The sequence below is a fragment of the Peromyscus leucopus genome, chromosome 15 (genome assembly GCF_004664715.2).
Source record: "Peromyscus leucopus breed LL Stock chromosome 15, UCI_PerLeu_2.1, whole genome shotgun sequence".
Lineage (NCBI taxonomy): Eukaryota > Metazoa > Chordata > Mammalia > Rodentia > Cricetidae > Peromyscus > Peromyscus leucopus.
In genome coordinates, this window is record NC_051076.1 from 50,684,106 (window position 1) to 50,711,906 (window position 27,801).

Consider the following 27,801-nt stretch of genomic DNA (forward strand, 5'->3'; position numbering starts at 1 on the left):
CTGACTGATATATTGAGGATAAGAGGCAGAAGGCACAGACAGAGGATCATGAGTTTGAGGCTAGCCTGGGCTAATAGTGTCTTTAAAATAAGATAAAATTATAATAAAAGGAAGCATGGATGAATCTCTTTCCTGCAATAGGAAGACAAGGTGTGTGTGTGTGTGTGTGTGTGTGTGTGTGTGTGTGTGTGTGTTTTTACCTACAAAGAATAAATGACTATTATCTGCTCAAATACTCGTTTTTTTTTTTTTTTTTTTTTTGTTTTTCCGAGATAGGGTTTCTCTGTGTAGCTTTGGCACCTTTCCTGGAACTCATTCTGTAGCCCAGGCTGGCCTCAAACTCACAGAGATCCGCCTTGCTCTGCCTCCCAAGTGCTGGGATTAAAGGAGTATGCCACCACTGCCTGGCTCAAATACATTTAAATATAGAGGACATCTGTTTACATAGACTTGAATAATAGTGGTGAAACACATGTATGTGTGATGTGGTGTGAGAGAGAAGTATGTGTGCAATGTCTGTGTGTATGTGTGTGTACATACATTACACGTATGTAGCAAATAGAGCATGGGACAATGGAGAAGGACATTTGGTGACCATGATAGCCTTAGAACAGATTTCTTGGTCTTAATAGATCTTTGCTGGACTAAAGGTTTTTACAGATTATTTGTAAAAGTAGTTTATTTTATAAGGAAGATTAAAATAACAAAATTATTTGGGAATCTTATGTCGGTGCTGTAGCAAATATAAAATAGCAAGAATTTATGTTAATTTGCTAATTCAGGCGAGGCTTTGATGAAAGGACAACCTTTTAGTGTGCAGAAAGAATAAGTGAGAAGATGCTGGACCAGAAACAGACCTCAAGGGCATACAGCATCTCGTGAGCAGAGCAATGCGATCTTGATGTAATAGGTTTTCAAGACATACTTCCACCATTTTAAAATACTAGGATCATTTTCATCTGTCACTATTAGTTAAGTAATTTTTAAATTTTTATTTCATGTGCATTGATGTGTTTGCCTATGTGTATGTCTGTGTGAGGGTGTTGGATTCCCTGGAACTGGAGTTATAGACAGTTGTGAGCTGCTATGTGTATGCTGGGAACTGAACCCGGGTCCTCTGGAAGAGCAGACAGTGCTCTTAACCACAGAGCCATCTCCCCAGCCCTCCTTAAGTAATTTTATTCCAAAAATTACAAGACCTCTCAGTAAAGTTCTGTGGATTACTGTGTCACTTCTCTTGGTATCCAGATGTCATACATGGTAAAATACAAATGGAGTTAGAGAACCAGAGTCTAGACAGACTTAGAGCGACGCCAACAGCCATCCAAGCATCAGACACTTCTCTGTCACTGTATTCTTTGTGTCTTTGCCTTCTTACTTGCCATGCTCTCTGCCTCCTGAGGCTGCCACACACGTACACCTTTCATCAGCCTTCTAAAAAAGAACAGAAAGGACAAAACGGCCATAGTTTTTTACCTCGTAATGCTTTTGTCTTTTCCTTTAGAGGTGGAAGTCTTCCCCAAAGGCTTATTGGGTTAGAAATGTACCCCAAGACCACTCATTGCTAGAAATAGTGGGAGGGGTATTTGAGAAATAAAATACATTCATTTTAAAGTTAAACAAGGAAGGTAGTGAACAATAGATCTCATCACATGATTTGGGGAAAGATACATGGTTAAAGTTGAGGTGAGAATGGATTATAAGGAATTAGGAAGGCTTGTACCAGGGGAGGGGGTAGAGGAGGAGAAGGAAGAAGAGGAGGAGGAGAAGATAATGATGATAGTGGTGATGATGATGATGATGATGCATGCAAATACTTTTAGGTTAGATGAAAAGTATGCATGGCTGAGTCTGAACCTAGTGTGACAGAGAAAAGCAACTCTGGAAAAGCTCTATGGAAAGAAACAAGGAGAGTCCACAGATAGTTCAAAGTCCAGACTATCTAGGACTGTGTTCTTTTTCTATGAAAGAATTAAAGAGAATTAAGAATTTCCTAAAGGGAAAACTAAGAGAACAGAGCAGAAACCCACCATCTATACATAAGAAAAGCAGTAAGATCACCAGGGAGCCGTGATACATTTCACTAGGAGCTGTTTGTATAGACACAACAGGCAGCACATAGCATGCAAGCTGAAGAACATGAACACTTGGTCAGTGGCCTTCTCCAGAAGGAACTGTTTCCTGAAGCCACCCTAACAACATCAGCTTCAGGATGGTGAGCATAAGACAAGTACAGAGGAAGAGGTTGTGCTTGGGGTCAAGTGTTGTCATCATTTATGAAAGTATTTATGAAGACAAAACCAAAAATGTAATTCTTTACATCCTTCATATTTTTTTTTTAAATGAGTTAAGCTGTTTGTTGAGTGTTGCAGATTGGGCAGTGTGGTAGAGCACAGTTTATGACAAGGGCGGTTAGACATCATCAAAGGAAGGCACTGGGGACAGGTGAGTGGGTGTTAGCCCAGAAAAGCCTGGCAGATGAGAACAGCCAACATGTCCAGTGATGGGGGAAAAATCAGCTCTAAGGATTAGTCACTGCCAAACAAACTTTCAAATCTACCACAGTTTGAACCTTGATAATGAGCTTGTTCATTTTTTGTGGTTACCATGCAAACATTTGTGTATTTCTTTGTATTATCTGCTTAGTGTGCCAGTTTGGGATGCTATTTCAGCCATGGTATTCAAAGCAGAACGCATTTCTAATCCAGGATTTCTCTCTGCAAAGCAAATGATCAGCATATTTCTTTTGTGTGACTGCAAAGAGACACAGGCAAGAGAGCTGTAAAAGTCAGGGTTTATTTTAAATGAAACCTAGGATCTTCACTGTCTTTGAGTCTTAAAGCCTACTAAATGATGACATCACTTTACCCAAAGTACCCCTCTTCCTCCTTACTTCTTATGTTCAACATCCCAAGAGAGAGTCTTATTTGGTAAGGATAGTGTATTTTTAATCAGGTATGTACGTGAACTTTCTTTTAGACTTTAGCAAAATGCAGATCCCAAGAGGCTAGCCATACTCTAGTAGGTGGCCCTACATCCAGACATATATTGGCAGCACCAAGTGGACTTGGTGGGTTTTACAATAACACAAATAACACATGAAATTGGCAGGCAGTAGTAGAGAGAGAAGTTGGAAGGGAAGAAAAGAGGAGTGGACTTGATCAAGCAATTTGCATGTACAAATGAAATTCTCAAACAATAAAAAAAACTGATACAATTGTGTTTTTCTGCTCAAGAGTTTCGACTTAGTGTTGTCAGAATATTTTTTCCATGTTAAAATATCATAGGCTTCCATTTTAGATTTATCTGAGGAGCTTTCATAGAGCTGCAGACATGTGTAAGATAGGTCTTAAGTGAAAGAAACCCTGGCATAGCTCGGTCAGAATACACAGCGAATGCGGCATGCTGTATCAAGTAAAATGTTCCTGCTGGTTTTCTTAGCTTTTCTTTCTAAAGAATCAGCACTGTCTGCCTAAATCTCCATGAAGAAATGTTTATAATTATTGAGCAGCATCTTCTGATTTTACTAGGTACAAAAACACATTCAACTTCCAAATATAAATACACATAGCTCAGGCTTAAGGCTTAATAGTTAAACAAAATCCACTGACATATGCAAGAAAGGAATGCAAAGGAATGTTCATACTCATGGCTCGTAAAAAAAGAAGCGAACTGGAACAGAGACCAAAAATAATTAGATAATTGAATAATTTGGGTCTAGAATGAAATAGAAATATTTGTACACTGTTTTTAAAAGATGAATTTTCTCTCATGGATGCCCCCAATACTTAAATGTATGTATTAATATATAAACTATACAATAACTTATTAATTGATGTATAACATATTACTATATATCAAAATCTGATTTGGGGAGAATTATAATGGAGATGTAAACAGCAAATAATTGCCCTTTGTCTACCCTGGCTCCTCCTCCTTCTCCTCCTCCTCCTCCTCTTCCACCTCCTTCTTTTTCATTTTTCTTTGAAAATTTATCCATTTTTTTATTTCTGGATTTTTTTTTCATTTTTCTTTCAGCTTTGGTACAGTGTTAATCAGTGTTAATCCAGGGGTAATTGGAACTAGAGAAGGTGAAATATTACAAGAGAGGGGACTACATACTACTTTATTACATATCATGTTTACTTACATGCATTATAGTATCGACTCTTATTTATTTATTTTTTAATAGATTTTTTTTCACATCATACATTTTAATTAGTTTTCCTTCCCCGAACTCCTTCCAGATCCTCCTCACTTCCCCACTTCCCCAAGTCCACATCCTTTTTTTTTTCTCTCTCTCTCTCATTAGGATACAAACAGGCATAAATAAATAAAATAAGAGAAAATAAAAATAAACCAGAACAGGACTATCTAATTAGTACCCTTGAGGTCTTTCTTGTGCTTTGTAGAATTTTAAAAGATCTTTTTATATTTTTTTTCAACCAGGCATGGTGGCACATTCCTATAATACTAACAGCTGACGGGTAGAGTGAGCATATCCCTGTGAGTTCAGTGCCAGCTTGGTCTATACAGAGAGTTCCAGGCTAGCCAGGGGTTCTGAGTGAGACTATCAGCTTTTGTTCTGTCTTCCCAGTTTATACACAGTTGTCTCCCTTGCACTCACCTGCTCTGTATTCCTCCTAGCAGGACCCCGAAACTACAGGCATGCACACAGCAACAGCATCTAACCTGGATCCTTCCTTTAATAAGTTAAATCCAGAGGACCAAGCTTAAGCATTTGCTTGACATCACCTTTCAGAGGGGCTTGACCTTTCTGACAGCTTCCTTTCAGAGAGTCTGGGCTCCCCCAGCTTCTACCCGGAGCTCCGAGTTTTTCTGACTTTTAGCCCCTGGAGTCTGTGTTGGTATGAATTCCATGCCAGGGACTCTCCTTCCACACTATCTCAATGGCATCACCTACTCCACTGCTTAATGTGTCTTTTGTAGGTTGATTTCTCTGTCTGTCTCCAGCTCCTTCTAGAGTAAAGACCTGCTTTTGCAGCTGTTTACTTGACACCTCTGGCACATGTCCCATCGGTCCCACCAGTCCAGCTTTATCAAAACTGAACTCGGAACTGTGGTTGACCTGCCTTGCTTCCACATTCTGTCTGTTGGATTCCACCCACTCAGTCCAGCTGAAAATCTAGGTCATGTTCTGAATCACTCCATTTCCCATAATGCTGTTTTCAGAGGCAAAGTATTGACTTTCTTTTCCTTACTATCATCTTCGACCATGTCCCCTGCTTTCACTGCCACTACTCTGACTTGGATGACCTGCATTTTGAGAGTAGTCTCTGGGACTGACATACTCTACAACTCTATTTTATTGTTGTTGCTGTTGTTTGGTTTTTGTTCATTTGTTTGTTTTTTCGGCTAAGGAAACCTCCAATTACAAAGGATAACTACTTGGGTCTTTACCTGTTATGAAATTCTAGGTGGGTCTTACCATTTTCTTGAAACCTGACCTTAAGTTCTGATTGGTCAGAGTCAGTCTCGGTGAGTACATCATTCCCTTTGGCAGTGCTTTGCTTAGACCAATGAAACATGAGAGCATCTTAGGGAAACTGTTCCTTCTGTGTTAAGACAAATCCCCAGGCTAGACTGCTCTTCTGTCTCTGGTGATATTATTTGAGAATGTAACAGTCGTTCTGAGATCAAGTGAGTGATTAGGCCTTTACCCTGTAGATGTCAGAACAAAATTGAGGATGGAATTAGGTTGGATATCACAGGTTAGGATGAAATTAACCCAGATTTGTGAGATAATAAATTCCTTGGGGTTTAATCCATGAGTCCTCCTCCTCCTCTTTTTTTTTCACCTGCTAATTGCAGCAGGAACTATTTTATAACATTTTAAACCATTTAACAGCCTCTTGGTCCACAGCTTCATGACTAACCTTGTACTCCTGACTTCCTCTTTACACAAAACCCAGATGTCCACCTATTTCCCGGCAGCCCGAGGCTGATGCTCAGACTTTCCAGCTGCACCTGGAAGCTCTTTGTCATCAGAATTTCATTTTTTTTTTCTCTTCAAACATGACAAGATCTGATTGGCCTCGAGCTACTTCCCCTGTTTGGGACCTCAGCATAGAGCCTCAATTTCATCCCCCGAGTCCAGGTTTTCATATTCCTGAAATGTTGGTAGGTGACCTGGCTTCTTCTGCAGTCTTGATCTCCACCAGCCCCCTGGCTATTGTAATGATGGGTCCTGGTTACAAGCACTTCCCCAATGTTCTTCTGGAAATTCCCAATTTCAAAAACACTAGTTCAAAAGATGAAAAAGAAGTTGTTTTCGATTGCTTTGAAGTGTAAATAAAGACTTTAAAAAAAAAACAACAAAAACCTGTAATTTGGAAATAACTTTAGATTAGAGAAGCATTTCAGAGAAAGTATGGATCCTCATGTACTGTCTGCTCAGCCTCTGCTGATAGTAATATTTGACAAAATGCACATTTGTTAGAAATAGCAGTCAGTAGTACAATACTGCTAGCTAAATTATAGCTTTTGTTTGAATCCCATGTATTTATTTTAAACTGAATGCCCTTTTTCTACTACAGCATCCAATGCAGGACTCCATGTTGTATGTGATAATCTCGCTTCCCATGGGCTTCCCTGATTGGTGATGGAGGCTCTGTTCTACCTTAACCTCAAACCTTTGAGTTCCCAGTAGATGTGCAGAACATTCTTGAATCTAGGTTATATGATGTGTAATTTGAATGTTTAAGTTTTTTCTTGAACATGGATGCTAATTGTAAATAAATTTCAAGATAATTTTATTATCAAATCTAACACACTTTTTAGGATTGCATAATTTCCCATTAAGAGCATATTACAACCATCCTGAAGCTCAGACATCTATGCTTTCTGCAGTACTGGCCCCATGAGCACAGGGAGTCGTCTATATTCCACACCTTGCAATGAATATAGTTGAATGTGTACTACAGTTTTCGTGAGCACAGTGAATCATCCACACCCCACATCATACAATAAAAGTAGTTGAATGTTTACTGCAGTTTGCTCTCACAAGTATTAGTGAGTACAGAATTTCTTCTAAAACAACTTTTCAACTGATGTGTGTGACATCCTTTCTGTAAGAGGTCATTTCCTGCTTTCGGTTTGCCTTCCTGGCCATGATAATCACTATCTATCACCTAGAGGGGCAAAGTGGTGGCTAATTCTCTACAAAATCTATCTTTGATGCTCACCACACCACGGCAAGATAGGCTTTCTTCACCTGCCCAAGTGCTCAGATGAAAAAGAAAACATACTGATAGGACTCGTCCAAACAGTGCTAAGAGATAGAGTCTGGACTGAACCTTAAGTGTTCCAGCTCATTGTCATTTAAACAGCCCATGGTTTCATAGGACATCTGTTACAGAAACAGTAACCTTGAAATAGTAAGGTTGGGAGGGATAGGAGGAGCACTAGAAACTTGATAATTTAGTAGCAGAACTTGCAGAGGGTGGTGTGGTGCTGTGTGAAAGGACAGTGTATTCATCGGAGTGTAACACTAGACCACTTCAGCAGAGCACTGCCACATGTTAACATTCAGATAGATGGATAGACAGACAGTAGATCCTTTCAAGTTCCCATCTTTACTGCCTCTTCGGGAACCTCCATACAATCCCACTGCTCGCTTACTTAATTCTGCCATTCATCCTCTATGTTTTTGAAGGTGATACTGGTCGTTGCAGTGTATATATGCAATACAACAGCCATTGCAGTTCAGTAAAACGTGACCACTTCTATGTAAGCATCTTCAAACTGTGGATATTGTATACACACTGCTTGCTCTAAAGGCAAACATATAAGGTTACTCTGTTTTTTAGTCCCTGTCACATGAAGAAATTTATTAGAAAGTACACAGATAAAATATGGCTTCAAATAAATTTATTATAGAAACTATCATCATTAATACATAATTAAAATGATAGATTTATCATAACAATTCAAATAATATAAATACCCGAATTCAATGGGTGATGCTAATGAACAGTTGACAGCAGTTAATGCTAATATGATGATGTGTTCTCCAGGTGGCTACATTAAACTTTCTGTCTTTAACTCACAAACATGTACCCTATGTAATAAGGTAAACTTCCCACTACACTTTCCAGATCAATATTAACTCAATCGAAGTCATCACCAGCCAAATAACCTGAGTTTCATGTTGTAACTAAAGTATTTCTGTGAGTAGAAGCCCACATTTCAGTGATTAAAGATCAAATATAATATTTCAATCATCCTTGACATTTCTAAAGTATTTCTCAGTCCCAGATACCTTATGAAATAGTAAACTCCAGTTCTACCTTGTAAACCTGCCTTTATTTAGTGACCAACATAAACGTCTAATCTGTTGAAAAGCATATGCCATTTGTCAACTGTAATTAACAAGAAGAAACTAGCTTGTTTCAGCCTGATTCTCTCCTCACTGGGAATAATCTAGTTAGATTATCATGAGGCAAAATGGTGTGAAAAAGAAAAAAAAATCCATGAGTTCTATGTTAAAGTCTCCATAAAAATTCTCTTGTTTTATGTCATGAAATGACAGACTGTGCAAAGAACTGGATTTCTCTTGTTGCATGCCACACACAGTTGTCTTTCCATGTCAGTAAGTTGCATGAATGAGAGCACATTAGTAAGATGATAATTCAAACAGAATCCCAGTTTCTTCCTTCCTTCCCTCCTCCTTTCTTCCTTCTCCTCATTTGCCCTGCCTTTCATTTTGCTTCTGAAACAGGCTCTCCCTCTCAGGATGTAGCACAGACTGTCTCACACACCCTCCTCCTCTTCACTCAGCCTCCCATGTGCTTCAGCCCAGAAACATTCCACCAGCATGGTCAAAGGATGTGTTTTCGCCCATAGGTTATATTATTTCTAAAGGAAGGTAAAGTCCTTTCTTTTTCTTAATGACATCTTTAGTAAACTAGTAGCCAACTACTGCAATGGGTGGGGGAGTTTCTGTGAACATTGCTGATGTCATTGGAAAGGGCACATAGAGGAGGCTGGGAGCATTGTTTCTGAGAACAGCGACAAGAATACCACTTCTCCCTGGTGGCCCCTGAAACCAAGGCTACTGATGTGATTTGGGGTTCAGGTGTGAACACTGTGGTGAAGAGTCAGTAAAGGAAAGACATGAATCAAAATAGACCAAATAAGAGCAATTTTGCTTAGTTTACCCTCAAATGACCATGAAGGATAAGCAGTTGCCATGGCTGTTTCATTAGCTCAATCTCATCCACCCAAGCATGGATGGGGACAGCTGATGCTGGGCACCAGGAAGCCAAAAGGAGTCACATTTTTGAGGTTTTAGTGTAGCTCTCTTGTGATAGGTTCACCATAAATGTTGAGTGTACTTTGACATTTAAAAATGCTTCAGCCAATCAGAGGGATGATTAGTCAAGTAAACATGAACCTACAAAGAGGCCTTCACTTTTTCCACTCAAAGTTGTGAAAACTTTGTTGGACAGTTGTCCAACAGAAGAAACCAGTGACTGATGCGTGTGAGTGAGGGAGTTCCCTAGTGACCTCTAGGAAATAGTCTCAGAGCCTGGCTGGCCTGGCATTACTCTGAGAACATCCAGGGGCCTGAGATTCAGAAATGCCTCCCTGAGGATAGTAGAGCCCACTGTACAGAGATAGACCTGCGTGTGACCAGCTACTTGAAAACCAGGTGGCTTGCTGGGCTGATACCTTTATTGTCACTCATAAGTGTCATTTTTGATAACATCTCTTTAAAGCCTTCCATGAAATGAAGGGGACATACTGAAGGCATGCGATAACATACAACACTGAATGTTGATTAGTGTGTTCAGGCTGCAGGGTACAATGTGTACTGTTATGTGGGAATATCACTCAGTGTTTTTGTTCAATATGAGGAAATTATATTGAAACAATTAGGAGAAGTATCTTCCAGAACTCTTATTCAAGATGGTAACCACTTTAAATGCCTAGTTCATAAGGACAACATGAAATTTTGTTTGATGATCATAGGAATGAACTGTGATAAGCAACCACTCATGCCTCTCATTTGTAACACGAAATCCTCTTCTAGGATTGTTTAAATAATCATAGCACCCCACATCTGTACTAGATACTATGATTTTAGGTTTGTGGACAAAAGCTCATAATATTACTTACTTTATTTTTAACTAATAATGTTCGTACAAATTTACGTGCATAGTGTGGTGATTTGATGCATATATTATATAGCATTGATGAAGTCAGGGTAATTAATGTATTTATTATCTCACTCATTTAGAATATTCAAAACTCTTTTCTAGTTCACTTGAAATATGTACCATTTCTCAAGTCACCCTGTTTAGCTGTGGCTTTGTATAATTGTGAAGCATCTCCCTTCTGCCTTTCGATCTCCTCACTGAACTCTGAGAGTCATACCCTTCCCTGTGTTTATGTCTCAAGTTTTTTAGATTCCACGTGGGTAAAATTGTTATCATTCCTAGTTAATTTCACTTAACCATACCCTCTGACTTCATCTATGCTTTCACATGAGGCAGGATTCCATCTTGTTTGTGACTGAATACCATTCTTCCACAGTGTAACTCATTCTCTGTATTATGACGTGTGTTCATGGGCACTTAGGTTTCCATTTCCTGGCTACTGTCTGTAGAGCTGAAATGAACATGGATGCCTAGATGTCTATTAAGCATAGCGATTTCATTTCCTGTGTACACGTATCCAGCAGCCCAAGATTGAGACTGCTTCATTTTTAAAACCTGAAGAAGATTCTGATTGGCTCAGTTAGGGTTCAAAACCAAGTTAATTGCACACAATACAAAATTCAGTTTATTCCTCAACACAGATATTAATATTTTGGGGTTATCAGTTTGCATTTTGTTCTCCATTACATGAATGTAAGTGTAGATATGTATGGAAATTCAGAAGTGCATGAAAATGTCAACAGGGAACACAGCAGTATGTGATGAAATGAAAACCCACACATGCACTTTCTCACAGTGTGTTTCAACACACTATTGCTGCAATTTTAGTGCTACAGGACCAAAGTTACAAACCTAAAGCGCCATCAGAACTGTTTACGGTTATATTCTTTCATAGACCAGACGCTATGTGGGACATAAAGAATGCTGGTTTTACCAGATTCTTTCAGAGGCACATTTGCTGATGTCAAAATGCTGCAAGATGACAATAATGTCAGTAAGAACAATTGCTAAGGTTTATTGAGTTCCTTCTTGTGGAAGGATCTCAAACGACTTCCCAGTAATGAGTCAGAGCAGCCCCATAAATAGATACTATAACCTTCCTGTAACTGAAGATGAACTGATGGAAGTAGCCAAGAGTGCAGAATTTGCTACTAAAATATTTTAATAGGAAAGGTGCATATCATGGTAGTTTAAAGTTGGCTGGATACTGGAGAGCTGGGGAAGTTGACGTTTAAGAAATGCACATAAAGGCTGTGGGTTGGATGGGAAGATGCCTGATCTAGGGAAAGGCAGAGACAGAGAAGGAAGTAGCAGCCCTCAGGAGTCCAGTGTCCAAGATCTTTGTTCCAAACAAGGAAAAGGGCAGGGAATGGATTTTCAGAACCCTCTACTACTAAGTGAAAGCATTATGGAGCTTTGAGGAAATCAGACTCTTTGGATTCTGGCTGGCCTGGGATTGAAGTTTGGTGCTGTTGCTTACTTGATTAGGAAACAATTTATTTAAGCCATCCATGTTATTCTTTCTCATGTAATAAACCATGAGCAGCACCATTCATCAAATAGAGCCGTGGTTCTTAACCTTCCGAATGCTGTGACCCTTTAATACAATTCCTCATGTTGTGGTGACCCCAATAATATTTTTGTTGCTACTTCATAACTTGGAATTTTGCTACTGTTATGAATTGTAAGGTAAAATTTCTGTGTTATCCAATGGTCTTAGGCAACTCCTGTGAAAGGGTCATTTGACCTTAAAGGGTTGTGGCCCACAGGTTGAGATCTGCTGATGTACAAGCCTATCTTTAAGTAGCTTACAAAGCTAGTAAAAGAGCAAGTTTCTTGACTATCAAGAATGACTTGCAGGCCTGGGAATGTAGCTCAATTGATAGAGTGCTTGCCTAGCATGCCTAAAGCTTTCAGTTTGATCCCCAGCATCACATGAGCCCAGCATGGTAGTGCATGCCAGTACTGCTAGCAAGTGGAGTGAGAGGAATCATAAATTAAAGGTTATCCTTGGCTATGCAAAGAGTTTGAGGGAAGCTTGGGCTACATGAGATCCTCTCTCATACAAATGAATAAATAAAAATAATGTCTGAAAATTGGAGGTCTGGGACTGTGGGTAGGAGACCAGAGGAGGAAAATTGGATCCAGTTGGGGATTTGGGGCTTGTTGATTTTTCCAGCATCTCCTTAGCCAAGGCTGGCTTTGAATTCTCTGTGTAGCCAAGTCTGAGGATGTCTTTCAACTTCCGAGTCTCTTGTTTCTACTTCCTAATTACTAGGGTTACAGGTAGAAGCCACCACACCTGTTTATGATACTTCTGGGGATTTATGGACGTTAGGCAAGGGCTAGTCTAACTGAATTACAGCCCTAGTCCTAGGTAGGAAACTTCCTCTAACACTTAGATCAGTGATTCTCAGTCTTCCTAATGCTGTGACCCTTTAATACAGTTCTTCACATTGTGGTGGCTGCCTCGCCACCATGCTACCATAAAATTATTCTGTTGCTACTTCATAACTGTAATATAAAAATCTGATATCCAGGATATCTGCTAAGTGAGCTCCATGGGGGTTGCAACCCACAGGTTGAGAACCACTGAAATGAAAAACCATTGGTAAAAATCCTTAACATGGAAAAATGTTTCCACATGGGACAAATGGGCATCAGTTAATGTGGCCAGGCAGAGCAATAACCCAAGTACACATCGGTCTTTCAGGCCTTGCTTTCATGATACTATCATGTATAATATTAAGGAAGTCATCCAACTTAAGTAGATCAGCTCATTGAATTGCAAAGACTGTAATATGGTATTTCCTAAAGGTGGGCATTATTTTTATATATGATAATAGAGTATTCTTCACAAATATGGAAAATCCTTGCCTGATTATCTTTGATAGTTTCATAATCTTGGATGGAAAGGAACATGTTCTCGTTTCGATTAGATCTTTCCCATTGTAGTCTGTTCACTCCAAGTTTCATTATGCAAATCCTTAGTGAAATGTAAATGCTGACCCAAGAGAGGGGGTGAGTGCTTATATTTTTAAATACTGAATGGGATTTAATGTTCTTTTTACATTAAAGTATCTTTTGTGAGTGCCTTGCAAAGTGAACTGCTTCTGAAATCAAGCCAGTCATTACACAAACGTAGCTTCATCATTGAAATATGATTTCACTAAAGCAAAGTCGGGTCAACCTGAAATTCAGTATTTTGTAGCAGTTAAGTGTACAACCAGGCAGCTTCACCATGAACTAGAGAAGTTGCGGTTTTACCCCGAGATAGAGCTGATTATGCTGGTGCTATGGCAACCGGTTGCACCATTTGGAAGCTCTTGTGTGCTTAACCGCATGAGCTGCGCCTCTTCCTTTCCTCTAAAGACTTAGAATAAGAAAAACAGAAGTGTGCGAGGAGGAGAAACCACAAGGGCAGCAAAGACACTGCTGTGAGCCTTTAGCTCTTGCAAGCAGCAGCATGGTGAGAACAGCCCACTGAAATCCTCTCCTGCTTGAAAGCTGCCTCTCTGCTACTTCTCCCATTATGCCTGGCCTTTAATGATTTTGAAAGTAAGCCAAGTGTTTCTGTTCAGCATGTTCAGGACTGAGAAATAAGACAAAAAAAATTAGTTGGGCATTCATCAACCTTGGCTTTGATTATCCACAGCTTTGAGGAGGTTGGGGGACTTGGTGCAGCCTTGGGAGACATTTGATGCTGTTCATGAGATGGAGAACAGTTTGGTGGACTTCCCACAGTGTAGTGCTCATTTTCTTTTTATTTATTATTTGGCCTCACACACACACACACACACACACACACACACACACACACACACACACACACACACACACACACCCTCCTCCTGGTGTTAAGAAAGATAGATGGATTCTACCATGAGAAGAGCTTCAGGCAAGCTCACCCTGCTCACCATGCAGTACCTTAACCCATGGCTTTCCAGCTGCTGAAGTTATGGCACAATCTTTTGTTGTTGTTTTTATTTATTTTTTTTTGTTTCAAATCATGGAAATACTAATAAGAAGACATCTTTAAACTTATTTTCCTATTTTTATTTCTTTCACGATTTGGATAAAAGGGCAGACGAGCTTCTGTTCCTACTCTAGTTTGTCTCAGGCTGCTTCTTTTTCTCCTAAATAATGAGAATTTTCCTTTTTCACTATCACCATCTGACAATTTGCATTTTAATTGATTTTTTTTACTTAGCATTCAAATAATGGGTTTCATTGGGGCATTTTTATACATATGCATCATTATAGTCAATCTTTCTTGCACAGTGCCGCCCTAGTCCCCCTTTCCTCTTCTTACAGGTCTCTTTCCTCCCCCAATAGGTTTTCCTTCTGCTTTCATATCTTATATCAGCAGTTCTCAACCTGTGGGTCATGACCCCTTTGGGGGAGGGGTCGAATAAACCTTTCACAGCGGTCGACTAGGACATCAGAAAACACAGATACTTACATTGCCATTCACAGCAGTAACAAAGTTAGCTATGAAGTAGGAAGGAAAATAATTGATTGTCTGGGATCACCACAACATGAAGAACTGTATTAAAGAGTTACAGCATTAGGAGGTGGAGAACCACTGCCTTATACAGTCCGTTAGCCTTTTATAGTCTCTTTCCCCCTCTTTTAGACTTCTTTCTTCAATATCAATGTCCACTTTCCATTTTTATGCCCCCTTCTCTGCCTCTCTCTCTGCCTCTCTCTCTGCTCTCTCTTTCTCTCTCTCTCTCTCTCTCTCTCTCTCTCTCTCTCTCTCTCTCTCTCTCAGAGAAAGATACAACTCCACATAAGAAGAAAATATGTGATAATTATCTTTTCAAGGCTGGCTTATTTCACTGAACACGATCTCTAATTTGATCCATTTTCCTGTGAATGTTGTGACTTACTCTTCTTTATAGGTGAATACAATTGCATTGTGGATACGTATCATTTTTAAAGTTCTTTGCTAACAGTTTCATTTTCAATGATACATTTCGTTGGGTGTGGAAGTACATGATTATAACCTAAGAACTGTGGAGACTGTGGTAGGAGGGTTGTAAGATGGAGAGCAGCTCAGGCTACATTGCCAGTTTAAAAGGAGCTTCAGCTATTTCACTAGACCTTGTCTCAAACAGAACAAAACAAAATGAAAGAAAACACTAATACATTTTAATATGTCATACTCTGGATTCTATTTTGATGATATATACTAGATATTTTGATCATTGTTGATTCTCTCATAGCTGTTCAGCACAAATATTGAATTTAATATAAAATATTTTTTTGTATATCACAGTGTGGTTGAATAAGCCTGGGTGCATATATATATATATATATATATATATATATATATATGTATGTATATGTATATGTATATAGGTATATATGTATGTATGTTTATTTATATATCAGATTTCCAGTAGATTTGCAGTTGTCTAAATGTTACTATCTTAAGTACTTCAGCTTTGTATACATTTATTTATGATTTTTAGCTCTATCTAAGAAAGAGGAGAGTGCTATCTATTTTAGAGAATTTCTGTAATGTTATATAAAGTATAATTTAACAACATTCAGTATAGTGCCATACATCCAGTATCTGCTTATTAAATAGTGACATAAATTCCTAGCACTGAAAACAATAAAACAATTTTGCCACTGGTGCCAGTACATTTTGGTGAATCTGTATAATTCTTTGACTATGATCTTAGTCTATTTCAGAGGAAGCAAAGAGTTACAGAAACATACACACTAAAATGTTAGTTAGTATAATTAAATAGTATTTGCTGCCTGGCACATATTCTCTACGTCAGGTATACACTCCTGGATTTAAATAATGGAAAACAGATAGCTACATAAGACTAAAATAGACATTCTAAGTCTGAAAATAAGCCTATCATGGGAACTGTTTTAGACAAGTGTGTGGGTGGGGAATATTGCCACTAGCAATTCTTCCTCTACTTCTCCACCCCAGTCCTCACCGCAGCTTAAGAAAATAACAAGGACATGGGTCATACTGCAGCTTCCTACATCAGCATTTCTGCACAGAGTCGGTATTGTCAACATGGTCCTCAGTCAGCTGATAATACAAACACAGGATTCGCATTTTAAATCAGTCAGGATTACAATACTGATTATGCAGAAGCACATACACAGATATAGATAATTGTTACTATCTAAAACATCTTAAGCTGTGCTCTCCACAGTTCTGCTGTGCTCATTCTGTTGGGTATCCTGCAGAATGTCAGAGGAATGATGGACACTTTGGGGAGATGGTGACGATGATGATTTTTTAAAAAAGTGTTTTCCCTTTTATAAAAATAGATTCTTTTCTCATACAGTATATCCTGATTACAGTTTCCCCTTCCTCTACTCCTCCCAGTTCCTCCCCACCTCCCTTCCCATCATGATCCACTCCCTTTCTGTCCCTCATTAGAAAAGAACAGGCTTCTAAGAGATAACAATAAAACATGACAAGATAAAACAAAAAGCATCACATTGAAGTTGGACAAGGAAAACCAACAGAAGGAAAAGAGTCCAAGAGAAGGCACGAGAATCAGAAACCCGCTCTTTCTCACACTCAAACACACTTTCCCACACTCAAACACACTCTCCCACACTCAAGAGTCCCATGAAAACACTAAACTGGAAGCTATAATATATAGGCCGAGAACCTGGTGCAGACCTGTGCAGGCCCTGTGTTTGCTGCTTCAGTCTCGTGAGCTCATACGAGCTCTGCTCAGTTGATAGAGAGGGCCTTGTTCCCTGGTGTGCTCCATTCCCTCTGGCTCTTGTACTCTTTCCACCTCCGCTTCTTCGGGGTTCCCTGAGCTCTGAGGGGTGCGGGAAATGATGGAGACATCCCATTGAGGGCTATGTGTTCCAGTCTCTCTCTGCCTGCCCGTGGGTCTCTGCATTTGTTCCCGTCTGCTACAGAAGGAGGCTTCTCTGTTGATGGTTGAATAAGGCACTGAGATGATGATGGTATTTGGGAAAGGGTCTTACCATAGCCCAAGATGGCCTCAAACACATTATTCTCCTGCCTTAACTCTCAACATGTAGAACATGGACCGTTTTAAAACATGTGCAGCAAGTTCAAAAACGCGTATGCTGCCATGATTACGCATTGTTGTTGCCACTAGCACATAGGAAATGACCGTTTTTTGTTGTTTCCCTTGAAATTATAGACTTGAGTTATAAGACAAGAAAATAAAAAGAGAACCATTGTTTTTTTTTTTTTTTCTTTCATGCCTCCTGGATTTATTTATTTTATTTTTGTTCATTGAGAGTCCCTTGAAGTCCAGGCTTGTCTGGAGTTTGCCACGATCTAAGGAGAATCTTGAGCCCCAATTCCCCTTGCTTTACTCTCCCAGGTGTGAGGGTTTCACTGTGTGCCACTGCGCCCCACTTTCCAGTCTTTCCTAACTTTCTGTTGCTTATCTAGTTAATTAGCATAATTGAAATTGATAGCAAGATACATTTAGACAAATACAAAACATTAAAAAGCACATGTTTTTAAAGTTTCACGCATGTGTTACGCATAGTCACACAGCTTGTGATAATTCTCTGGGTTTGGAAGAGGTGGACATGATACCTGTATTGAAAAAATAAAACAACGAATCATCTGATTTTAAAGTGCCTTCATTCATTAAACATTTTCTGGTTTAGTCTTCAATAGCGTTTCACATACTAACACTTTCCTTATCTGCAATTTATGATTTTAGAATAGTGTCAAAGCGAGGGTTGAATGTTTAATTGCACTATAGAGTCTACAGTCAGCAGGATTACTACTCTTTGTCCCCATCTTATTTCTCAACCTTGACTCTTGTATCTCTGTCATCAACTTGAACGAGTTCTTTTGCCACTTGTAAATGATGTATTAATTATCTTGTGTGGCTTACAAAAATATTTTAGAGAGTGTCTCTTAAATCCTTGTTTTAGTTTTGAATGCCTGCTCTTCTCATTTCCTGCTCGTTGTTCCCAGACACAACACATCCCAGTTCTGAGGTTGTGAGGTAGAGTTGGTTCCAGTTTCTCCTGCTCCGTGTGTTGCTTCTGTTTGTCCTGAGTTGCTCTTTGGTTCACCCTGTTGTCCATCAGTCTTGCATTCCTTTGATGTCCGATGCATTAATGAGGGAAGCCAACAAATATAGGTTGAAATTCTCTGAGCCTTGGTTCAACTTGTAAATTCAGAGCCCCTCAGGAGATTGAATGGCATCAGAAAGGCATTCGATCTCTGGGTCCTAGTGTTCCTTTTCACCTCCTGGACTCCATCTCAAAAGACACCAGTAGGGTCTTCTGGGCTGTGAGTATAAATCGCTGGAATTACTGTCTAGAGATAGGTGGCCTTTCTTTCACTCGAAAGACTCAAGGTACAATGTGAACACCACCAATGTTTTGACATAAAGCTGGTAAAAAAGAATGAGGACTATTGTTTTTAAACACACACTACTTCAAATCTAATATGCCATCATATGACTGTGAGCAAGCCACTGTTGTTCTCTGTTTAATTCCCTATAAAATACAGAAAAGAATCGCTGCCTTGCATGGCTTATTGGGATGATAAAATTAAAAACAACTGTTGGGAAAGCGATGTTGGCAGTGTCTGTAATAGGATTTCAGTGAATTGTTTACTGTCAGTATTCACTTACTGAGGAGTGGCTGGAAGCAGGAAAGTCTACTGCCTATAGTTTTCTAAAATCTTTTCTTTTTTCTTTTCTTTTTTTTTGGTAGTACTGGAGATGGAACCCAGGGGTTCTCACATGCTAGGCAAATGCTTTCCACTGAGCGACAGCCCCAGAACTTTCACCCTGGTTATTTTTACTTTCCTTTCCTTTATTTGTTTCTTTTCTTTTCTTTTTTGTATCTGAGACACAATCTCACTATGTTGCCCAGGCTGGCCTTGGATTCAATCTGCAGCCTAGTCTTGCTTCGGAATGTAACTATTTTTTTTTTTTTTTTTTTTTGGTTTTTCAAGACAGGGTTTCTCTGTGTAGCTTTGCGCCTTTCCTGGAACTCACTTGGTAGCCCAGGCTGGCCTCGAACTCACAGAGATCTGCCTGCCTCTGCCTCCTGAGTGCTGGGATTAAAGGCATGTGCCACCATCGCCCGGCTGGAATGTAACTCTTGCTGTAACCTCTGGAGTAACTGGGGGATTACATGCTTATGCTATCATTCCACTGTTTATGTAATTTTGGTCCTAACATGGTCATCATTACAGACTGGATCATATACCTCATTTATAGAGTAGATATAATCCTTTATTTTTATTTATGTCTGTCGGTATTGTCCTGTCATGCTAAGAGGGGAAAGCATGCAAACTGTTCTAACTGGCTCCCTGCTTTTGAGTCCATCTACTGGTCCCACTTTTGTATAGCCTTTATAATCATGGAGGGAACTTACGCAGATACATATTCCAAATCCTCAAAACACGGCAATGCCTTTTAGACCAGTACTCAGAGTAAGTGTTTATGTCATCCATTCTGCTTCACTCTCCTGTCCGTGCCCAGCAGACAGGCTTAAATCCCCTCACAAATGGTATTCCGTGGGGTTCTCTGTCTTTCTTTTTTGTTCTGGAAAGGAGGTAGTGGTGGATTGGGTGCTGTTTAAAGCCCAAGCATATCCTTTGAAATGTCATTTCCACTCCAATGGATTCCTACTTTTCTTAAATCTCTGATGGCAGACTTAGGGGTGTGACTTCAAGGTAACTTTGATTTGCAATCATTTAAACATTTCGGGTTGTGAAAGAAACATATTGGGAAAGGTAAATCCAGTTAACAATACACGTGTTAGAATAACACAGCTTTGAAGATCAAGGGCTCTCTCATCTCCATGCTCACGTGTTTAATGTATCTAGTCAATTCCACTGGTAATTCACAACAGGATTATAATGGGGCAACACTCACCAGGTGGATGATTTACAGATTTCTGGTGCTCTGGTGCCATCTACTGAAATGTTACGAAAGAAAAAAAAATGCAGGAAAGTTGTGTAAGAGGAACAGTAAAACATTCTGTAACACATAAAAACACTGAGTAGAATGCTGTTTTTTGTTTGTTTGTTTGTTTTTTATTGTATGTACTTGGTAGGTTTATAGACTTTAGAAAAAAACCTGTGAAATTCATAGCTTTAGAAAAGTGATTTTTTTCTCTTAACTGTCATCTGTACTGTTTGAATTTACACTGTATTTTTCTTCAGCTATTTTTATTTCTTCCAAATTATGTTCCTGACATACGATGACATTTTTACTAACACATTTTACTAGTTGCATTGGCCATGAGATGCTATGCAGAGGTTTTATGTCTAATACCAGATGTATTGACAATAGACGCTTGCTTTCCGGTTACAGAGGCTAGGGTGGAGAGTGCCATCGACAAGGGGACAAATCAGGTTGATACCTTGACTCACTTGTTCAGCATGGCCCAGACAGTACAGTTAATCTGAGACCCTGTAATCAGTCCAATGAGAAGGCCATGTACTAACTAAATCACTTCAGGTCTGTCTGTGTGACAATAAGGATCCAGGAAGGTTGCATCTATTTATAATGTTCATGGTAATCTGGTAATGCGAGGGTAGGAAATACAATAGACAATTGTTTGGTCAGTTTAAAAAGAATTCCAGAAACATGATAGAAATATCTCAAAAATGTCGTACGTATTTAGTAGCACAGCTCCTATGAATAATTATGTGCAGTCTTCTTCTACCTTCTGGCCTATATGATATGTGCACAGAGGTAGCTGTTATTATATGGAAAAGGTCTGAAATGGCCCATGCACGGGGATGCATGGCCTTCAGACAGTAGCTTTATAACTAGGCTATTTCTATAGGGCAACTTAATTGCATTTCTTCTTTAAGATTTGTATTGATTGTTTTTGCTTGTGTTTTTCTTTTGACACGGGAATACCTGGGAACATTCATGCATACTTTGAATGTGTACTGCTGAGCGGCATTCATAGTTTCTTAAAGTGATTGGTTTATACTTTGGAGCAGTTTCTTATTTAAAGAAACTTATTTAGAGTTATTCTAAAATTTTTTTTGACTGGTTATTTTTTTTTCATTTTATGTTTCATGTTGAATAAGACTGCTACTTTTACTTAAATCCACTTGAGAGGATTTTGTGACCAAAACAGTAATTTTGGTCTTACATTGACTCTAAAGAGTAGTTCTTAAGTATTGGAATTTTATTTTAAATATGTACGCCTGTGTCTGGGTGTTTCTGTGTCTGTATGTAATATTTTAAAAATGAAAGGCAAGTGGTAGTATTTTGCTAAGGTTTTACAATGGAAAATTTTAACATTACATTGTAATAAGTGAGTGTAAAAGAAAATGTGCTGTCGACTTGAGAAGACTTTATGAAGACAGTACACATTAACAGAGAAGAAACAAAAGTGTGATCTATCTTTAAATAGGAGTTTCCCAATTATGTTAAATATTATCTTACTCAAGATGAAGGGATTTGTGAGACAATGAATATCAAACCACAGCTAGATCAGAAACATAGATGTTAACCTCTGACCAAGCTTCAGAATGCATTTCACAGCTCCAGTGCTTAGTGTGATATGACACTTTTGGCTCTTTGTGTCTGTTACCAAGTGTTCACTAAACAAATGTTATAGGAGATCAGGTTGAATTAAATCCACTTTTTGAGACACTTCCCATGAGTGTGGCACAAGGAATTATTTCTAGCCAGTACACTCTGGTACTTGATAGCCTTTGTTAAAAACAAAAGTACCAGGACTGGAGAGATGGTTCATTCATGAATATGCTGGTCTGGGCAATCATAAAGACTTGAGTTCAGATTCACAGCAGCCATGTTAAACAGATACACAAACAAGCTGGGTGCTGTGGCATTCACCTTTGAGCCCAGTGATGGAAAGGCAGAGAAAGCAGGCTCTGTAGGGAGCTGATTCAGTGGGAGACCCTGACTCCAAAACTTAGATGGGAAATGACTAAAGAAAGCACCTGGCATTGATTACTGGCTTCTACCCACACATACACACAGCTGTCCCTATGCACAATGAATACATGCATGTACTATTCTACCATACATACAAACGTGCCTATCCTGCAATCCATTGTTAGCTTTTTACTATTTACATACGATAAGTTGTAAGGTTATAGTCTTTTATAATGCTTTGTCTTTGTGTTACACATTTGAGGGCACCAAGCTAATAAATTAGTGCCATGAAGCAGAATGGTCTCCAAAATGATTGATGGACTAGTACAACCTACTCTAAAATTCCTCTTTCCTCTGTGACCAGAGTTATTATTTGTTTTCTTCTCCAAATTCTGTGGTTTTGGTCACCTTCAGACAAACATTCAACCCCTTGTTAGGGCCTACAATGACTACTCATGAGCTCATGCCTGAAGACTGTCACCAGATGGGTTTGGACTCTCCTTCATGTTTACTCTATGTTTAAAGTCATTTAAGAATTTCTCTACTGGTGATTACATAGTAGATAATACATACCCCATCTCAGTGTCTTCTCATTCTTCTGTTCTTCATTATACTATACAGTTCTTGTCAGCTGTTAATTATCAGTCTAAGTAAGGTACATATATTATTTAAATGTCTTTGCAGACTATTGGATGCATTGTCCTTTGAATTCTTGGCTTTTCAGGGTGAGAATCATGCCTTTATCATGGTTGACTCTCACTTCTAACAGCAAGCCAACAAAACAAGAATTACTTCCTAAACTTAAGTGAATAAAATGAAATGAAATTCCAAGGAACCACATGCTGATATTGAGAATGAGTGTATCAAGCTATTTTTAGACATTGAAAAGTTTAATATATATTAATTATATATATTATATAATTAATAATAATATATATTCACAAGAGAAGGATAGGATCCTGTTTGTTATGGTTTCATATATTCAAGCCAACTTGAATATTTTAAACTTTTTGATATCCTATATTCTTCACAATGACCACAGGTTATTTTTCATCTTATTTAAAATGTGGTCTATTAGTTACTGATGTATTAATACTTTGTTTCTTCTTATTATCTCATTTGCAAACCAGCATAATTCTAAGAAGTTAATAGAATGGATCAGAGGACAGGAACGCCTTTAAGAGGGACATAAAAGTTATAAAATTAGATGGAATAGAAGGTACAAGCTGACAAGACAAGAATTGGGACAGTCTTTCAAATAATTGTTGTGGTGGAATGGTCTTTCTGTATGCTGTGAATATGTGTTGTTCCCATTGGTTGATAAACTAAAGCTGCTATGACCTATGGTAAGACATGATAAGAGCCAGGTGGGAAATCCAAGCAAAGATACAGGAGAAGAAAGTGGGGTCAAGGGGCCACTAGGAGCTGCGGGGGCGGGGAGTGGGTAAGATGTAGTAGAACACAGTTGAAGCCACAACACACGTAGCGATACATAGATTAATAGAAATTGGTTCATTTAAGATGTAATAGATAATTAGCAATAAGCCTGAGCCATAGACCAAACAGTCTGTAATTAATATTAAGCCTCTAAGTTATTATTTTATAAAAATGGCTGCTGCCCAGGTGGGACCAGGCAGGACTGAGAAACTTCAGTCTACAATGTATTTTCAAAACAATATCGTCATAAGCCACATAGTAATGTCTCAGTCATGGATGGACCTTAATTCTGTCACCCAGTGACATTATAGCCATTTTTAATTATGAGAATATACTCTATGATATTAGCATAGTGGCAAAATCATCTCATGATGTATGGCTTAAAGGATATGCCCATTGATAAGCAATGCATGATAGTACTTCAGTATGGATGATAAAGAGAAAAATAGAAGACATGAAGAAACAGATGTAGTTTCATCTATCAGTTACTTATCTGAACATACCTATGAATAAACATTTAGACACATGTATATAAAACGAGTACACACCTCTGATGGCCATTCTGAGGGGAGAAGAATTTCTCAGATTTATTCTACTTAAAAAAAGAAAAACCCCTTGCCAGGAACGGACCTTAATTACTAGGCAATCCCTTCTTCCTCTTGAAGATTGCTTATTTTTCAGAGCGTTGCTTTTCTTCTTAGAAAATAACCTTCTACTGTTTCTGGTAGCCACTTAGTAAGAAGGTGACGAAGCCTCTCATTTCACTGTGGACTGGACCCGGCGCCCATCTCACGCACACAGCTTCCCCTGTACCAAGTTTTTGAACTCGTGACAGACCCCTCTGAGCTCATTGCCTCACTGTTTCAGGAAAACCTTTTTTGAAACAGTCCCCGTTCACTTCTTTCCTCTTATGGGGAGTATGCCGTCATCTTAGCTGGCCTTCTCCTGGTCATTCACTTAACCCCTGCTTTCTGTCTTAGACTTTTGTTTGGGAATCTGTTTCATACCCAAAGCTACAGTGTCCATCTGTGTGCTTCAGAAGCGGGCAGCGTGAGCCCTGCGCTCTCCGAGCAGATGGTTCTGAAGGATTTCCCATAAAACCATCAGCACATCCAACTTTCCTCTTTCACTTGAGTTTTCTTTCCTTTTTAATTCAGTGAAAATGTCCAAACTCTATCTATCTTCAGCAATTCGGTAATGTGTAGAAACACCCGTGTGACCCCTTTCTCTGTGTCACTTCCGTCTCTTTTCCGAAGACGTGCAGAGTCCTGGGGGCTTCTCCCTAAGAGTGTCACGGATTCTCTTGTCCCCCACTTATTCCCCCAATGTCACTTCCATTATTCTCTATTGTGCTTCCTGTAATCTTTGCCTTTTCCTGCCTCTAGTTTACCTTTGCCTTGTGTTTATTTTCTGTCTTACAAATACTGATTCAAAGTTCAAAAATTTTCCCTTAGACCGCCCCTTAAAGACGTCACTCTACTGACTTGACTCCAAACTGTGAGAACATTCCCACATTCTTATGCCTTTAGGACTACACATCAAATACGTTAGGTCAGCGTGTAGCTGTCTTTGGGACAGCAAAACACTACCGGAAAAAAGTAAAATGAGAACTTGGATTCACTGAGACAAAATGTGCTGAAAATAAATATGAATCTATGATGTATAATTGCATGCATGCTTTAAATTTGAAACTTTCTAAAATTTATTTAATTTTATTTTTTTTCAGGGCAAGTCCCTATACCCAGTAATGGTAAGAATTAATATTTAACCTTTAATATTTTATTTTTTACAATCTCATGTATTTAATATAGATATAATTTTTTATTTATTTGGTAAGGAAGTAAGGTTGAAGAAGAAAGTTAATAATACTATATGGTTCCTGACTTTCACATGTTCTTATAATTTTTTCTAATATAAAGTTTAGTAACTATTTGAACATACATTTAAATTATATAAATATTATTGTATTTAACATTTAACATTACTTAAAATTGACAATAAATGACATAGCAAGCCTCTAATCCCCTTAAAAATTCAACACTGTAAATAAATTTAAAAAACTGTATAAATCAATATGAGTTAAGATTTGAATATGGAGAAGAAACTGTGATCAGAATATATTGTATAAAAATTATTTTCAATAAAAAAGAATTGAATTAAGGAAGTAGAGGGAAGCCTAAAAACGATTTCACATTTATTTAAGGACCAATATATTTTATAAATTAATTTAATCTAGAATTTGTTTGCATTAAGAATTTAATATATGTTCTCTTATAGGTAAAAATTAACTTTATAATATTTTTCAAGAGTAATTAGCCCTTCTCCCAGTTATGCTTGGAGATCTGTCTAATACTAAGATGTTTTATATTAATTGTTTGAAAAATTTCCTACTATAATTCGATTTATTTTCTATAAAATTTTCTGAGTTTTGAGAAAAGTAAATTTAAGTGATGGTGATGTTGTCAGTGCATTAAAATTAATTAAAGCCCAAATCATAGAAGAATTGACCTGTAGGTGGTTAAAAAGAAACTGAATTCCTTACATGTTGCTGTAAATATTTGTTTCCTGACTAATCATGTGGTTGATAGCGTGTCTTAAGAAGGTAAGTAGAACCATAAAATATGACTGCTTTAATAATTTAAATACACATTTCAAGTGGAACAAATCTGACATAGTCTAAAATTGGATTATTATTGGAATTATTTTTCATTAAATGTAAGTTTATTCTGAATGCTAAAACACTACACAAATACTAACAAATCCCACTCCTGAGCTAAACATAGAAGCATATTCTTTTATTTTCCAGTCTCTAATAATAGAATTTTATAGTTTCATTGTGTGGGAGAGAGGTTCATAAAGCACTCTCTGTATAGCAGGTTCTGGTTGGCTCATGCCAACTTCTTAAATGAAATTTTGCATTTTCCTTTACAAAACATTATGTCACTCTCAGCCACACAGATGAGACACTGTTGCAGAACAGGGCTGGGCGTGGGATAGGACCATAGTCTACTCCCTACCCTATTTGGAGTTTCATTATTTCTTCACTAACTGTCATAATAAGCAGATCAAGGTGGAGGTAAGTTAGAATTGTGACCCATAATGCAAAGGAGAATGGTGCCTCCCCTCAAATATAACCAATGAGAAGATAATTGTAGTGTAGAGTGCTCAAAGTGAGAATTAGGGAACAATATGGAATTGGCAAATTTATAATTATAAGTTCTACTTGGGAGACTTGAACTTAAGTGTGTGAAAAGACATTAATGCTTCTACATGAGAGTGACTTTTCTGAACACTCTTCTTCATATACCAAGGACTGAATTCGCTTTACTAGAAGAGAAGAGGTCTTGCTGCAGCATTCTCTAGGGCACTCCTTCCATTACTAGAGTTGATATAACCCAAAAATCACAAATTGTCATCAGTAAAGATGACAGTGAGTTAACAATGAGTGGACGGGACTTCAAATCTCTCCTTCCACCTCTCCTCTCTCCCTACTCCTCTTTCTGCTCTGCACTTTCTTTCCTTTTACTCAATGTATAGTGGAGGAAAGACAATTAGGTTAGAATCGTGACCCTGAAGGTTAGAGGTAGGGCTTACCTCTAGTTCAAGCACACTCAGTTTTGATAATTAAAAAAAAAATGCACATTTTACTATTCAAAGAGGTTAATACATATTAACCATGGAATATTTAGGAAAAAAATGAATCCCTATAAATCCAAAGAGCATATGATATTTTTAAAAACAGAATTTGATGCATTTATTTTTCACAAAGGAAATATATTTTAAATAAGGAAATCAGAAAAGTGCTAGATTTATCCCATTGCACTAACTCCTCTGAGACAGCACTTTCCATGAGTACCCGCATCTACTGAATGTGTTTGTCTTTCCCGCCTTCCCGCCACATCATTCTTTTAAAACAATGAGGTAGAACAATTTTATTTCAGTCCCATACGTCTCTGATTACAAAGTCAAACACATTTTGGTATTTTCATAAAAGCAAGGTGTTCCTACTTCCATTTGTGAATTTTGTTTCCCAGGTTTTACCCGCATAACTCTCTCTCCCTTATTTTCATTTGGTTGATTTATTTCTTTTTTGAATCAGCACATATACAAATTTTCTTTTTAGACAGGAACTGTTTATATAGTTCAAGCTGGCATAGAATTTGCAATCCCCTGCCTCAGCCTTTTGAAAGATGGGGTTGCAGGCATGGCCCATCTAGACTTTTCACCCCTTCCTTCCTTCCTTCCTTCCTTCCTTCCTTCCTTCCTTCCTTCCTTCCTTCCTTCCTTCCTTCTTCTTCCTTTTTTCT

The 27,801-nt window shown here is 38.3% G+C and overlaps 1 protein-coding gene across 5 annotated transcripts in view; it reads left to right on the forward strand.

Annotated features, from left to right (window-relative positions):
• Ptprc (protein tyrosine phosphatase receptor type C) overlaps nt 1–27,801 on the forward strand; it is a 106,859-nt gene that overhangs the window by 21,332 nt on the left and 57,726 nt on the right. For all 5 annotated transcript variants that reach the window (XM_037211364.1, XM_037211366.1, XM_037211365.1 and 2 more), the window contains exon 3: nt 25,221–25,244. In XM_037211364.1, coding sequence (XP_037067259.1) covers nt 25,221–25,244 — 24 coding nt within the window. The remainder of the gene's footprint in view (nt 1–25,220; nt 25,245–27,801) is intronic.